Below are 14,166 nucleotides of genomic sequence, written 5' to 3'. Positions count from 1 at the left end.
AGCTGTTATAGCAATCAAGACAATTACATCCTTTTATATAAGAAAACATACACATGTATTCAGAGGAAAAGCAAATGTTTTCCATCGACGAATATTTAATGAGCACCTACTATGTGCCAGGCACTGTTCTTGGTGCCTGACATGAGGGGAACAGGCAGAAATGCCCTGTCTTCCTCACCTGTGAAGTGGGTTTGAAAAATACGTTCCCCGCCACCATCAGGCAGAGGTGAGAGCTGACACCATGCAGGGAGGTGTTGTTAAGGAGCCTCTGAGTCCAGTGGAGGCAAAGGTGCTGCCAAACAGCTTTTAATCATGCAAATTAGTTTCCTGAACAGAAGCCAGGGGTGCCTTCCTCTATCACAGGAAGCAGAGACCCATCATAAATAAACAGCTCTCTCACCAGCAGCACCCTGGCCATCAACAGGAACCCAAAGTCTTCATCGGGTGTGGTCAGCTCCGACATGGTACTCACAGGGAGGCTGAGACCCAGACAGGGTGGAAATAGCCCTGGGTCACAAAGCTGCCTTCCCACAGGGTCTGGGGATCTGCCTGGCAAGGGGAAGGTATGGTTCTCCTCCCTGGACAAGTGTCAAAGCCAGTGGCAGGAGGCAGCTGCTGAGATCTTGGGAAGACCCCCGTGCAGTATGATTTTCAGGTCATCAATTAGACCATGCCACACCCCTGCTAAAAACCCTCCAGGGGCTCCTTGCCCCCACTAAGAATAAAACCCAAAGTGCTCACGGTGCATGAGTCCCATACCACACCAATGTATCTCCCCAACACCACCATCCTGACCTCCTGCTGTTCCTCAAAGAAGAGAAACCTGATCCTGCCTCAGGGCCTTTGCACATGCTGCCCACTCTACCTAGAACACACATTTCTCGACTGTCTCTCTACATCTGGCTCCTTCTCAACTCCAGGACTCAGCTCAGATGCCACCTCTTCAGAGAGGCCTTCCTCGACCACCCCATCTCAAGTAGATGCCACCATCCCCATTACAAACATATCCTCATTTTATTTCCTTCTCGGTGCATCCACTCCCCAGCTGAGTAGACTTCAGAAAGTTACTCTGTCTCTCTGGGTCTTAGTTGCCCAAGCAGCAAAATAGCACAAGAGTTGTTGCAAGGGCTCAGAAAGATAATCCACACAGAACATAGTAGGTCCTCAGTGAATGTTATCATTCCATCTGTCACCACCTTCTCAAGGGACCTCTCTTTGTATTATCTGAAGAGTCCGCCAGGGCAGAGGCCTTATCCATCTTGTTCTGGCCATGTGCCAGGACCCGGCCCAGTGTCAATGTATTGAATGAAGAAGTGAATGAGTGAAAGAAAGCACTGACTGCCCCCAGCCCCCTCTGGCCCTGGCCTCGCTGCTGCTGCGGCTGGGAAGAGCTCCTTCCAAAAGCCGCCTGCCACCTCCCTGCGAAGGGGAAGATACAGGCCCCCAGATTCTGGTGGCTCGTGGCCACCTGCTTCCACCAGACTTTGGTGGCCCTAGTCCCACCAGCCTGAAATAGCCTTGCCTCCCCTGGCCCAGACACAAGGGATCGTCTGTCAGTCCCACCCAGGGGAAGGAAGCAGGCGGGTAAACACAGATTGAGTGTCCAACCACAGGACAAAAGAGGAGCAGGCAGATTCCCCTCCTGGTCCTCAAGGAGCCGAGAAAATAAAAATAAACTAAAAAATCGACACAGGGCTGGGAGGCTGGACGACTTCCCTTCTTCTCGGGGCTTCGTCTCAGATAATAGGAGAGCCTGCAGCAGGTACCAGGGTAGCCCTGACCTTGGCTCAGCACTGGGCCCTGAAGGTCCTTCCCACGGATGACTATGCTCCTTGCTGCAATCCCCTAAGGGCTCCGATCATCTCCATTTGCAGATGGGAAGACCAGGACTCAGGCAGGCAAAAGGACTTGCCCAAGGTCACACGGGGGCAGAGCCAGGATTCGAACCCAAGCCCTTTGGCTTCTAGAATCCATGCTCCTAACCATGAACCCAAGACACAAGGCTGGATGAAAAGAGCAGCCCTAACACGCCACTCAGGTAAGCACACATACGCTCAGACACGGCGATTCCTTATGTTCCTGCGTACACGTGTGAATGCCCTAAAATGGTCTGAGAGCAGAGCCGGTGGGCAAAGGAGGTTGTAGTCCCCTGGTTCACAGCCAGGGGTTATTCGGTTATTTGGGACATGTGGCAATATCTGGAGACCTTTTTTGATTGTGCCAAATTGGGGGGGGGGGCGCTACACGCATCTGGCGGGTAGAGGTCAGGCCTACAACGCACATGACAGCTCCCCACAACGGACAGTGATCCCGCCCCAATATTTCAGCACAGCCAAGGGTCAAAGTATGGAGGGATTAGCCCCAGCCCAGCAGCTAAGGCTGAAATGCCCCAGGTGGAACCTCTTTAAGACGGACCTTTGGGCCAGGCTAAAACAACGTCCTGGGAACTTCTTCCAGAACTCTCAGGATGGAACCCTGACCAGCCCCAGGGGCCACCACCCTCAACCACGGCTCACCCCCCTCTGGGGGCCACAACTTCTGCAGGGGGTCCCTCTAGGGTCTCGCCTGCAAAACAAGGAGTTTCAGACCCTCCTCCCCTCCCCCCACCCAACCCCACCACTCGCTCTCTAGGGGCTTCTAAACTTTGGGGCAAGAACCAGCTGGGGCCATGCCCTGTGCCTGGGGAGCAAGGCACACTGGTTTGAGGTCCAGCCGATTACTCGCCTCCTGCCAGGATTCCAGGCAGAGAGCTAGAGGAGAGAAATCACAAAAATCTGAGAGGTTAAGCTTTGCTGCCGGTGGACCTGACCCGCTGCAGAGACACCTCTTTCCGAAGCCGGCGGGGGTTGGGGGGGCACACTTTAGAGCAAAGAGGATGTGGGTTTCTCGATTCGATCCGAGGGAGTGGCCCAAGCTCAACAGGCCTGATAAAGGGGGACACCCTGTAAGAGAGGGGTGCCCTGAAGCCTCCAAAAGCCAGGGACACCAACTCCATCCTTCTCTAAGTGACAAATAAATGGTTAGGAAGGAAACGACCCACCAATAGTGAACAGGCATCCAGAATGCTTATTTGCAGAAAGCGCTCATTCAAATGCACAGACTGGAGCATCTCTGTTGGGTCACCCTTCTCCACAGCACAAGAGCAGAGTCTGCCCTGCAGGCAGCTGCACTTCCCTAACCCAGAACGCTGCCTAGACTATACAGCAGGTACTCTCAAACTACCTGCACATTGAGAAAAGCAGCCTAATTTCTTCTTGGATTTCCCTTGGCGGGGTGGGGGGGGGGGGCTCTGTTTGCCCTGCACCAAGATGCCCCCCGAACTCCTGCTGACATTGGGGTTTTTCCCATCAGAAGGTTTTCCCTGACTTCCTAATGCTGTTCGGCTCTCCGGCATCCTAAAGCTCCGATAATTTGGACCTTTGGGCTTAATTCTTATCTGCACAGGCAGCCAGAGGTCACACAAAGGCTGTGAATTTTGGTCATGAACACAGCATCACCTTGGGCAGTTCAGGAAAGCAGTAAAGAGTGTGGGTTATGCAGCCAGACACCCTAAGTTTGAATCCCAGCTCCATCAGGCTGTGTGACCTTGCAAAACTGACTTGGCTTCTCTGGTCCTTCGTCTCATTTGCAAAGTGGGAAGCACAGTACCTAGCACTTTTGAGCTGATAACAGAGAATGCTTTACACAGGGCTTGCAAACATTTAGGACTTCATAAGTGTCAGCCAATTGTTATTGTTGCTGTTACATTACCCTAATAATTATGCTGAAATACAATTCTTTCTGTCAGAGGTTTGTAACATATATATTCACATGCATATACCTAATTTCATAGGAAAACAGTACTACAAATGAGATTTCTCCCCTTAACATCTTCCTGCTTGCCTTTCTCCCCAAGATACACATCCCTGTATTCTTTTCCCTAACTCCTGTGATGTCATACATATGACCGACATGGATGTGTTATGATTCTCATTTACTTTCCAAAAGCAGAATTGTGTTATATACACTTCTCAGCATCCTACCTTTTGCAACACACTGTCGTGAAAATCCCCAAAGTCACTGAGTAAGTTACTCTGTTTCAGCGACTACAGAATTTAAAATGTGCCCCCCCCCAACCTCCTGACATTTCTCTCTAGTGTGAGACTAGGAGCAAAAAAAAAAAATCTTAAAAAAAAAAAAAAAAAAAAAGAACAGTGACAACACAAAACCACAGTTTCTTGTTTTGGCAAGCAGAGCTCCAGTAAGAGAAGCTCTGGTCTCCTAACCCCCCAAAAAAGCAGAACCAGAAAGCATTCTGGGAGCTTTCTGCTGACACCCCAGATCCTTAGGGACCCTGGTGCAGCTGATCGAGCCTACCCTCTGGGGGTCTATTGACCCTTCAGGAGCCTACTGACCAACACTTACCCAAGGGTTTCTCTACCATCCACCCAGGTTCCCTGCCTTCCCACCACTGCCCGGCTGGCACACCCATTATAAGATGCACCGGCACCTGCCCAGGAGGTCCCCACTTGTAAGAAGGGACTCCAAATCAATCCAACCAAAAGACAAGTGGACCCAAGGTTCAATAGCCTCCTCTTTAAGTGCGGGGATGGGGGAAGATTGTGAACCCCAAACAGAAAACCTCCTCTAACTCCCACTGTACTACATCCCCGAAAAAAACACCATAGCATACTGAGCACCAACTATGAGCCCGGCACAGCACTAATGGCTTCAAGGTCAGGCTCATTCAAGCCTGAAAACACCCTTAGGACACAGGTGCTATACTGTTCCCATTGTACAGATGGGGAAACTGAGGCATCGAGCAGGCTAGTGACCTGCCCATTGCCACATGTGGTCAATGTAGGGGAAAGCCAGGATGTGAACACCAGCAGCCTGGGTCCAGAGGCCCACACTCAACCCTCACGTCATGGATAGACATTGAGCACAGAGGACGAAGCTGGCAGCCTGCCACTTCAATTCCTCTAGCATTCTATCCATTCTGCTGAAGACAGAACAGGAGCCACAGAGGCAACATAACCACAGGAAGCATAGGCAGAGGCTCAGGGTCCCATAGACTTCAGTTCAAATCCCAGTTCTGCCACCTTAAGAAATCATGGGCCAAGATCTTTATAAGCCAGAGACAGTCTGTGAGGTGGCTAGGGACATGAGCTGCGACCAGATCCCACCACTGCTGTCTACAGGGCCCAGGGCAGCCCACTTCAACTATCGAGCCACAACTTCCTCATGTGTCAGTGGGGTAATGACAACACTCCCTTCACAGGGGTAGTGGAAAGATCAAATAAACTGATACGTGTGAAATGCCCAGAACCGTAAATAATGCATCCCTGTCAGTTCCTACACGGTGATGTCTATAATCATTATTATCATTGATAACGCTGTCCAAGAACACAGAGGGAGCACCCAACAAAGCCAGAGCTTCTCAACGTTGAAATCCAAGATTCGGAGTCAAAACCCAGGGCATTTTCTCCCACAATCTCTGTGGTATCCCCCAAGAAAGATCTAGCATCTCTACAAGAGGGCTGTCCTTGCCTTTCCGTGCCTCTTACATAAACATACACAAAACATGGCACCAAAGTCATCAGTCCCCCTTGGAGGTGGGGAGGGGTGTATAACAGTTCCTGAAGGCAGTGGGGAAAGATGGGGAGATTCTGGAGGAACCACAGAGCCCCAGAACGGGAATCAAAAAAAAAAAAAAAAAAAAAAAAATCAAAACAAAACAAAACGGAAAAAAAAAAAAAACTGGTTCCGGAGTCTAGATAAGTCAAAAGGAAATCCACTCAAAGTCCCTGTCCTCCTTCCAGCGCTGACTCACACCTTACTTCCTCCAGGCAGCCCTCCCTGACTACTCCTGCTCACTGGAAGCTGGAATCCTATAACCCTAATGATTGGTATTATTTCGTCATCATATAAAAGAATAATTAATGATGATAACTCATATTTTTATACCATATTACCAGCCAGACACTGTTCTAAATGCTTTATATATATTTATACAACTGATTTATCCTCTTAAAAAACCCTGTAAGATAATATCTATTATCATCTCCTATTTTACAGATGATGAAAGTGAGGCTGAGAAAGGTTAAGCCACTTGCCTAAGGTCATACAGCCCAAGGACTCAAAGCCAAGCAGTATAGCTCCAGAGCCCAGCCTTTTATGTGCAATTTCTATAAACACCCACTTTGCCACCAACTAGACTGTCCCCTCCTTGAGGACAGGAACCCAGAGCTGGCCTTTCTGCATCTCCCACATTTCTGGGTCATTTCTACTGACACCAGGACCTTAAAACTAGGGACACAGGAAGAGCAGGGCAGCCCTTCAAGACCCACCTCTGCCCCATGGAATTAGAAGCGTGGAGGGATTACCAAGCCTTCTTCCCTTACTAAGTAAGTATAAAGGCTCGGAGGAGAGAGTGGGAAGACAGAAGAGAACAACCTGCAGGCTGCCAGCCTCGCTGTGTGGAAAGCCTTGGTAATTAGCAGTTCCTGAAGCTAAGCCCTGGATTTTCAAAACTGAAAGGTCTTGGGTTGTTTAGGGGCCATTTCTGATGGAGCAAAACAAGAAAGGCCGCCTGCGGCTCACAGACAAGGTATGGGCTGGTCAAGTTACACAATCAGTCCGTTGCTGGCACCAGCCTGGGGACACCCAAAAGGGCAAGGCAGAAAAGCAGCCTGGATTCTCCTCCCCTGGGTTTACAGGTGGGGAAACTGAGGCCAGGGCAGGGAGCAGGACTGGTCCAAGAACCAGCTCATCTCAGAACTGACAGGTCAATCCTAACAAAAACTGATGAACTCAATCACGTGGAAGTACGGAAATCTTTTTTTTTTTTCCTTCCTGTTTCTTTAATAGTAAGAATGGTCGCTTCCAATCAATTTCCATTATTCCAGCAACCTCAGACTCTACAAGTGGACAATCTAAAACCACAGTTAACTCCGACACCATCTGCATCTGTTCTGAAACGTACCACACCATCCAGGCGAGGGCGCGGGAGGAAGAGGTATATTTTCTTACCCATTAATATAAAAATTGGTCTGTCTTTCCTCTCTCGCTTCTAGACTGAGGAGCAGGGAGTGGCTCAGAAGGAGAAGTAACGAGTTCCCGAGAATGTGACATTGCTCAGAGATATCAGAGCTGTCTACCTCTTTATATCAGAAACTGCCAGCTTCAAACTGAACAGATTCCTTTTTTTTTTTTTAACGATGAGAGAGGGAGAGATGGGAAAGAAATGCCAACTCTGCCTTATTCTCACAGGCCTTTCTAGTAGGGTCCTTTAGCCAAATGGTTTTCAATGCCACCACACAACTCCCCAACCCCCCAAACGCCCCCCACACACACATACACACACCTCTTTTCACAGAGAGAAGGGCTCTCTCCTCCCTGAGTTAGAACTAGGACCTCACACAGCCTCTGCTGGACCTCCAAGCCAGTGGGGACCCCAGAGGATGCCAGAAGCTCCCTCTGTGCCCCCAGAGACTGGGGAGCTGCAGAGCCTGGCTCTGAGATCTCTAAGGAGCAACCACCACCCCCAGCTCTTCCTGAACCAGGATTAAAAGACTTCCTAGAGCCGAGAAGGGAGTAAATGAGGTCCCAGCAGGAGGCACGGAGATTAAAGCCCTCAGAGTCTCCTAACTTCCAGCGAGGCTTGGCCCCAGGCCCACCCCCTCCACCCCCTGGCCACTTTTCTCACTTCCTAGGAGAGTAGGGAAGTGGCCCCTTCCTCCCTCTCACAGGGGGACTTTAAAAAAAAAAAGAAAAGAAAGAAAAGGAAAAGAAAAAGAAAAAGAAAAAAATAAGCTCTGCATTGGAGTTTGGAGCACCGGATGGGACGGCCCTGGTCCAAACCCGGTACCTCCAATGAACCAGCTGTGTGATTCCAGGCAAGTTACTCAACCCCGCTGGTGCTAAACTTTCCCATCTAAAAAATGGAGTCAATACTCGTCCCTACTTCATAGGCCACTTGGAAGGCTAAACCTTCTAATGACATATGTAAGCGCCTGCCACATAGTAAGCGCTCGACTGTTATTTTAGAGTCTGACGCTGTGGTTTTGCCACTCAGAGATGGGGGTGGGACCTGGACTGGCAAGTCGTGAGTTCGAAACCCGCTGTACCCAAGCTCCAGCAAAAGCGTGTGCACTGGAGAAAGGGGTCCTACTCTTTGTGGTTTTGTGGGATCTCCGTCCCTCTTCCGGGCTCTGGGTTGAGGGGCGCTGGACTCTAGGATGTCTAGGCTCCGTCCCGTTGAATAGTCGGTGGTGCACTAGGTGGCGAAGAAATCCCCCGGGGGAAAAAAACACAGGAGCGAAAGCTCCCGGCGCCTGGGTCCCAGAGCCCCTGCCTCGCGGATGTAACTAATTTTAAAACTATTTGAAAGGCGGGAGGGGAAAAGAAAAAGACAAAAGGGCAGCGTGCAGGGTGGAAACAGGAGTATGGGAGACCCCGAGTCCGGGCTTGGACCGATGGCAAAGGAGGCGACAGCCAGCTCTGGAGGAGCCCGGATATCCCCATCTCTCTGTGTGCCCGCCAGGGCGCCCCTGAGGCGACTCTCGCGCCCTCCAGGGACCGCGGCCACAGGTTGTGGGGACCGCCCCGCGCTGGAGGCCCCTGCGCTCCACAGCGAGGCGGGCAGCCGGGGCAGAGGCTGTCCCCGCGCGCCCCGGGCGACACTCACCGATTGCAAGAAGCGCAAGGTGCCCACGTAGTCCCTCTCGGTGCCCAAGATCTCGTTGAGGACGCAGAGGCGGAGGCGCAGCTGGCGCTCCGACTCCCGCGCGGCCGCGCACGGGCCGGAGCTGGGTGCAGCGGCGCCAGGGACCCGGGGGTCCGGGTGGGCACCGTCCCCAGCCCCGTCGCCACTGGGATCGCTACCGCCGGGTCCCTCCATTCTAACGCGGCCGCGCGGCGCCGGCTGCTTCCCCCGCGCGAAGGTCGCGCCGAACGGCGACTCAGGCGTCCAGGCGCCCCATCCCGGACGGGGCGCGCCGGCGGGCCGGGCTCAGCGGCGGGCCCGGCGCCTGGCGCGGCGGGCGGGCGGGACTGGGGGCGGGCGGCCCGGGCCGGGGGCGGAGGCAGCGCGCGGAGGCTGGACCAGGGGCGGGAGGGGGCCGGCCCTCGGGGCTCCCAGACGGCGGGCTCCGCCGCCGCCGCCGCCCCCGCCGCTAAGGGAGCGTCTGCCAAGTGCCACACCGCTCTCTGGCCGCAGAGGCGCTCCGCGCGCGCACCGAGCCCCTTGGAGACGCGCGGCGGAGCTCAGAGGCTACGTCGGAAGCTCTGAGCGGCCAGGGCCGAGGCGCCCGGGGCGCTCGGGCGGGAACCCTCCAGAAGGGGAGCCGGCGGAGGCAGAGGACCCCGAGGAGGCGCACGCGCCGCCGCCCGCGCGCCAACTCCGTGCCCGGACGCGTGGCCCCCTCCCCCGCCGCGGGCTACGCCACTCCCACCCACCACACGCGACACCCACCGCGCGCAGGCACACGCACGGAGGTTCGGCCGCCGCGGCCGCTTCTCGGGCCGAGCGAACACCGGGCTGGAGAGGCTCGCGGCGGAGCAGCTCGGGAGCCAGCCCGCCCCGGCCCGCGCAGCCCCGCCGGCCCGCGAAGAAAAGGGGGCGGCCCCACCCCGGGCCAGCCAGCCTCTGGGGACACTGAGCCCTTTGGGTGCCCTCGGGCGCTGCCACGACCTTGAGAAGGAAGACGCGCGGCTCTCTCTGTCCCTCCCTTTCTCTTGCCCTTTCCTTCCTCCTTCCGTTTCTGTCCCTTTCTTTTCTGAACTTGCTTGCCCCCAGGAGTCGACCCTGCGCCTTCCACCTTTCCCAGAAGAAATCAGTATCTGCTCTCGAGTTACTAATCAGGTAGCAGCTGCTCTGCCCGCGCCTCCCCCCACCTCCATCCACCCACCACCCGGGAGAAGGCCTTGGGAAACCCGGCTGCTACTCCAGGCTGCTCTGCGTGACCTTGATCATCAGCGGAACCGCTTGACAAATGTCCTTACCTGCCTCACAGGAAGGTAGGGAGAGGTGACCGAGCTCTGGGGCCTAGAGTCTCAGGTTTGAATCCCATCTCCTTCACGTGCTAGTGGGTGACCTTGGGCTGGTTTCCTTTGCCTCAAGAGCCTTAGTGTTCTCAACAGTACAGTGGGAATGATATTGCTACCTAGATCATAGGATCCTCCACAGGGTTGTGTTAGTCCCCAGGACAGTGCCCAGTACCTAGAAAGTTCTCTATGTTTGTCCTTTATTATTATTGTTATTCATGTGTGAATGCCCTCTTGGCCTGGCCCCATTCTCCAAACTGTCCACAAAATCCTTAATCTTCCCCTGTTCACCTCCCAGGGATGGTACTGTCTCTGCACTGGATTAAACGATTCATATAATATCCCCCCTGTAGACTGTAATCATCCTTTAGGCAAGAACATGACTACTTATTTATCTTCTGTTCCAAACACCCAAGACTGTTCTCCTTTTGGCTTGGATGTATACTGCAGGTTCCTCAGGATGCTGAGAGAGAGTGGGATGGCTTCTGCCCTCTAGGAAATGTGTCTTTGGGATTATGAACAAGTTGGTGTTTGATCTGGGCCTCAAGGGAGGGAAGTTCTTCTGGGCAGGTGGTAAAGGGTGTGAGGTAGGTGAATCTGCCAGGTGTGGGTAAGCGGTTGATTATGTCTGAAAGACGTGGCAGTCTCTGAGTAGCTCTGCTGTGTAACTTTAGACTAGTCACAGGCCCTTTCTGAGCCTCAGATGTCTCATCTTTAAATAAATCCTGTCTACCACAAGGAGAAAACGTAGTGGGAACATGATGACTATGGAATGAAGCTGGTTTGCATTTCCACCCCAGCTCCAACTCTAATTGGCTCAGTGACCTTGGCTAAGACACTTCACATTTCTGAACCTCAGTTGCCTAATCTTTAAAATGGGAGTCTTGGGAGGAATGTGTATGTAACGCAGGGTCTCTCAACCTAAGGGCCACTGACATTTAGAGCCACATAAGTCTTCACTCTGGAGTGCCATCCTGTGCCCGGTAGCCATTTCATCGGTAAGCTGCACCCACCGGATGCCAGCAGCACTCTCCCCGCTGCAGCTGTGACGACCAAAAATGTCACCAGACAGTGCCACATGTCCCCTGAGAGACAGAACTGCCCCCAGTTGAGAACCACTGGTAGAAAGTTGCTGACACAGAAAGCTGGCACATAGTAGGTGCTCAACAAATGTTCATCCCCTTCCCAGCTGTGACTACAGAAGCTTAGCGTCAGCTTCAGACATCCATCTCATGCGCACACACACAGATCCCATGCCTCATCCAAGAGTCGGTCCGCACTGCCAAAAGGATTCCAAATATTTCCTCACTTGTGGATGGAGCCCACCCCTGGCCCATCTCCATCTCTTCTACATTACGTCCGATTCCTCTGGGATGTTTCCACCCCACTGAAAGACAATACAACTTTTAATAAATTACTTAAGCTCTCTGAACCTCCTTTTCCTCCTCTGTGAACTGTGGACAATAGCTGTACCTACATCATAAGTTTGTTGTGGGGCACCTGGGTGGCTCAGTTGTTAAGCATCTGCCTTCCACTCAGGTCATGATCCCGGGGTCCTGGGATCAAGCCCAGCATCGGGCTCCCTGCTCTACAGGAAGCCTGCTTCTCCCTCTCCCACTCCCCCTGCTTGTGTTTCTCTCTTGCTGTGTCTGTGTCACATAAATAAATAAAATCTTTAAAAATAATAATAAGGTTGTCGCAAAGATTCCTGAGTTAAGTAAGATGTGGAAAGGGCTTGGAGCAGAGAGTAAGCGTTCAGCAAGTGAAGGCTTTCATTTGGATTGTTTGCTGAGTCCATTCAGATGCATTTGGCTACAAGGAGAAGAAAAATGGGCTACTGGTGGGTCCAAATATAAGAACCTTGTTTATTTAACAAGAGGCCCAGAGGAGATGGGTTCATGTGGCTGATCAGAGACTTGCAAAGTCATCAAGGACCCAGGACCTTCGACCCTGCTGCTCTCATTATGTTGACTCCCCTCCCCAGCTTTGGGGGCTCAGAGTCTCCAGATGGCTATTACAATGGCAACATCCCCAGCCAACCCACGCCCAAGGCAGGCTTTCTCTTGCCCTTTCACAGGTCACGTGACCACCCTCACTTAGTCCCTGACCAAGAGAAGGGTTGTCACTGTCCATTTACAGTAGCTCTGCTCCATCTCCTGGGACACGGCTGCCTGGTCAACTTGGGGTTCTTTGGTCAAGAAAGAAATGTCTGCCACAAGCACCTACCCTGTGCTGAGCCTCGAGTGAGGTGCTAGGAGTAAAGAAGTAAACATGACCAATGACTTTCAGGCCTGGCAGAGCTGGCATCGCTCCAGCAGGGAGGGACAGACAGTGATGAACGAAACACAGAAAGACAACAAGTTTTGTCCTTCATTCACCAAGTATTTGTGGAAGGCCTACATGCCCCAGGCTGGGATGGAGCAGTAATAGCATTTAGGGTGCCTGTCCTCTTGGTGTTTTCAGTGCAGAGCAGGGGGAGACAGAAAATAATCAAATTAATAATCAATCAATAGGGGCGCCTGGGTGACTCAGGCATTAAGCATCTGCCTCTGCTCAGGTCGTGGTCCCAGGATCCTGGGATCAAGCCCCACATCGGCCTCCCTGCTCAGCAGGAAGCCTGCGTCTCCCTCTCCCCCTGCTATTCTCCCGGCTCGTGTTCCATTTCTCTCTCTCTGTCAAATAAATAAATAAAATCTTAAAAATAATAATAACCAATAAACTAATGAGATCTTTTCAGCTTCTCCAGAGTTGCTTGGTGGCACCCGCAGCCCTCTGCTCTGGTCGCTGCTTACCCCAGGTCTTCTGAGTCAGTTAGGGAGCTCCACACTAGTGTGATCAATGGGGACTCCCTTGGTCCAGGAGCTGGCTGCCTCCCAGCTAATCCTGGCACAGAGCGACTCACTGAACCAAACATGACTAAGCAACCACAACCCGGGGGAGATGTCTTTCCCTAGCCCTGTTTGGGCCCCGACCTCTCGTACCTTCTTCCCCATCACCTCCACCCACGCACTCCAGGATCTCCAGTGGGGAGCCCTTAGAACTAGTATGTCTCCTGGGTAGGGCCTTAAATAGGCTATAGCTGGGAAACATTCACCAAAAGAACACAGCGAGAAGGAGAGAAGAAAAAAAAAAATCTTTCAGTTGAGCGGGGGAGCAATGACAATGATAGAGAAATTCTCGTCTACAGGGACAATTATAGAGTCTCTATTGCCATGTACTTTGCAAATAGTGGGAAATACCATTTCATTTCAGCTGCGTGCATTTCACAGGTGCAGGGAAGTTAGTGCTGTTTGGAAACATCAGACAGTTCCTTATTCCCTGACGAGCCTCTCAGATTCTGCAGGCTCAGGATTTGAAGCTGCCTTCCCAAGCTCTGCTCGAAAGAAAAATAAAGAAGATAAACCGAAGAGAAACAAGGAGTGGTTTTTGTCCATCCCACGTTGAACTAACCAATGAGAAATGAGTTAAGGACTGCCCAGGATTGCAATCATTTCCCAAATGCAGATGAGTTTTCAGTAAGTCAGGCCAGCTGCCCAGAAAGTCTTTTCCTCATTCTGAGCACCAAGAGCAGCTTTCTGAGAAGAAGAGAGGCATCTCCACCCTTGGCATTGGCCGGAATAGCTGGACAACTGAACTCAATGTGGGACACACAGGCCAGGATTCATTTCTTCAAACCAAAATATTCCCTTCCTTATAGTCCTATGTGAGCCACCCCTGACTGTCCAAGTTAAAACTTCCCCCGAAGGAAGCTTTGCTGTTAGAAGCAGATATCTCCAGAGGATCCTGGCTCAAGATCTGATTCAAACATAATGGATATCAGATTAAGTCAGGGCTCCAGACCTTTGCCAAATCAGATTCCTTCCAGGAAGCACTAGAAGCATAGCCTGGAGGAAACAAAGAAGGAAATGCTTAGGACCCTTGGTCTGAATCCCAGCTCAGCCACTGATATACATGCATTCATTTTTCCCAGGCTTCGGGAAAGTTGTAGCCCTAGGGACCAGCTGTCTGGGTTCAAATCCCAGCCCCATCAGCTTTGTAACTGTGTGGGTTTGTGCAAGTAATTTTGTCTCTCTGGGCTTTGATGTGTCTATCTGTAAAATGGGGTCGATAAGAGGTCCTACTTCACAGAGTTGTGTGGAT

General features: G+C 52.2%; 1 protein-coding gene across 2 annotated transcripts in view; it reads right to left on the bottom strand.

The window, feature by feature from the left end:
• Nucleotides 1–9,028, bottom strand: part of PREX1 (phosphatidylinositol-3,4,5-trisphosphate dependent Rac exchange factor 1) — a 176,228-nt gene extending 167,200 nt beyond the window's left edge. For both annotated transcript variants that reach the window (XM_032350412.1, XM_032350413.1), the window contains exon 1: nucleotides 8,669–9,028. In XM_032350412.1, coding sequence (XP_032206303.1) covers nucleotides 8,669–8,881 — 213 coding nt within the window. In that variant the 5' untranslated portion in view covers nucleotides 8,882–9,028. The remainder of the gene's footprint in view (nucleotides 1–8,668) is intronic.
• Between the last annotated feature and the right edge of the window lie 5,138 nt (nucleotides 9,029–14,166).

Source organism: Mustela erminea, chromosome 7, assembly GCF_009829155.1.
Source record: "Mustela erminea isolate mMusErm1 chromosome 7, mMusErm1.Pri, whole genome shotgun sequence".
NCBI classification, from domain to species: domain Eukaryota; kingdom Metazoa; phylum Chordata; class Mammalia; order Carnivora; family Mustelidae; genus Mustela; species Mustela erminea.
This window is presented reverse-complemented; position numbering and strand designations above follow the sequence as displayed.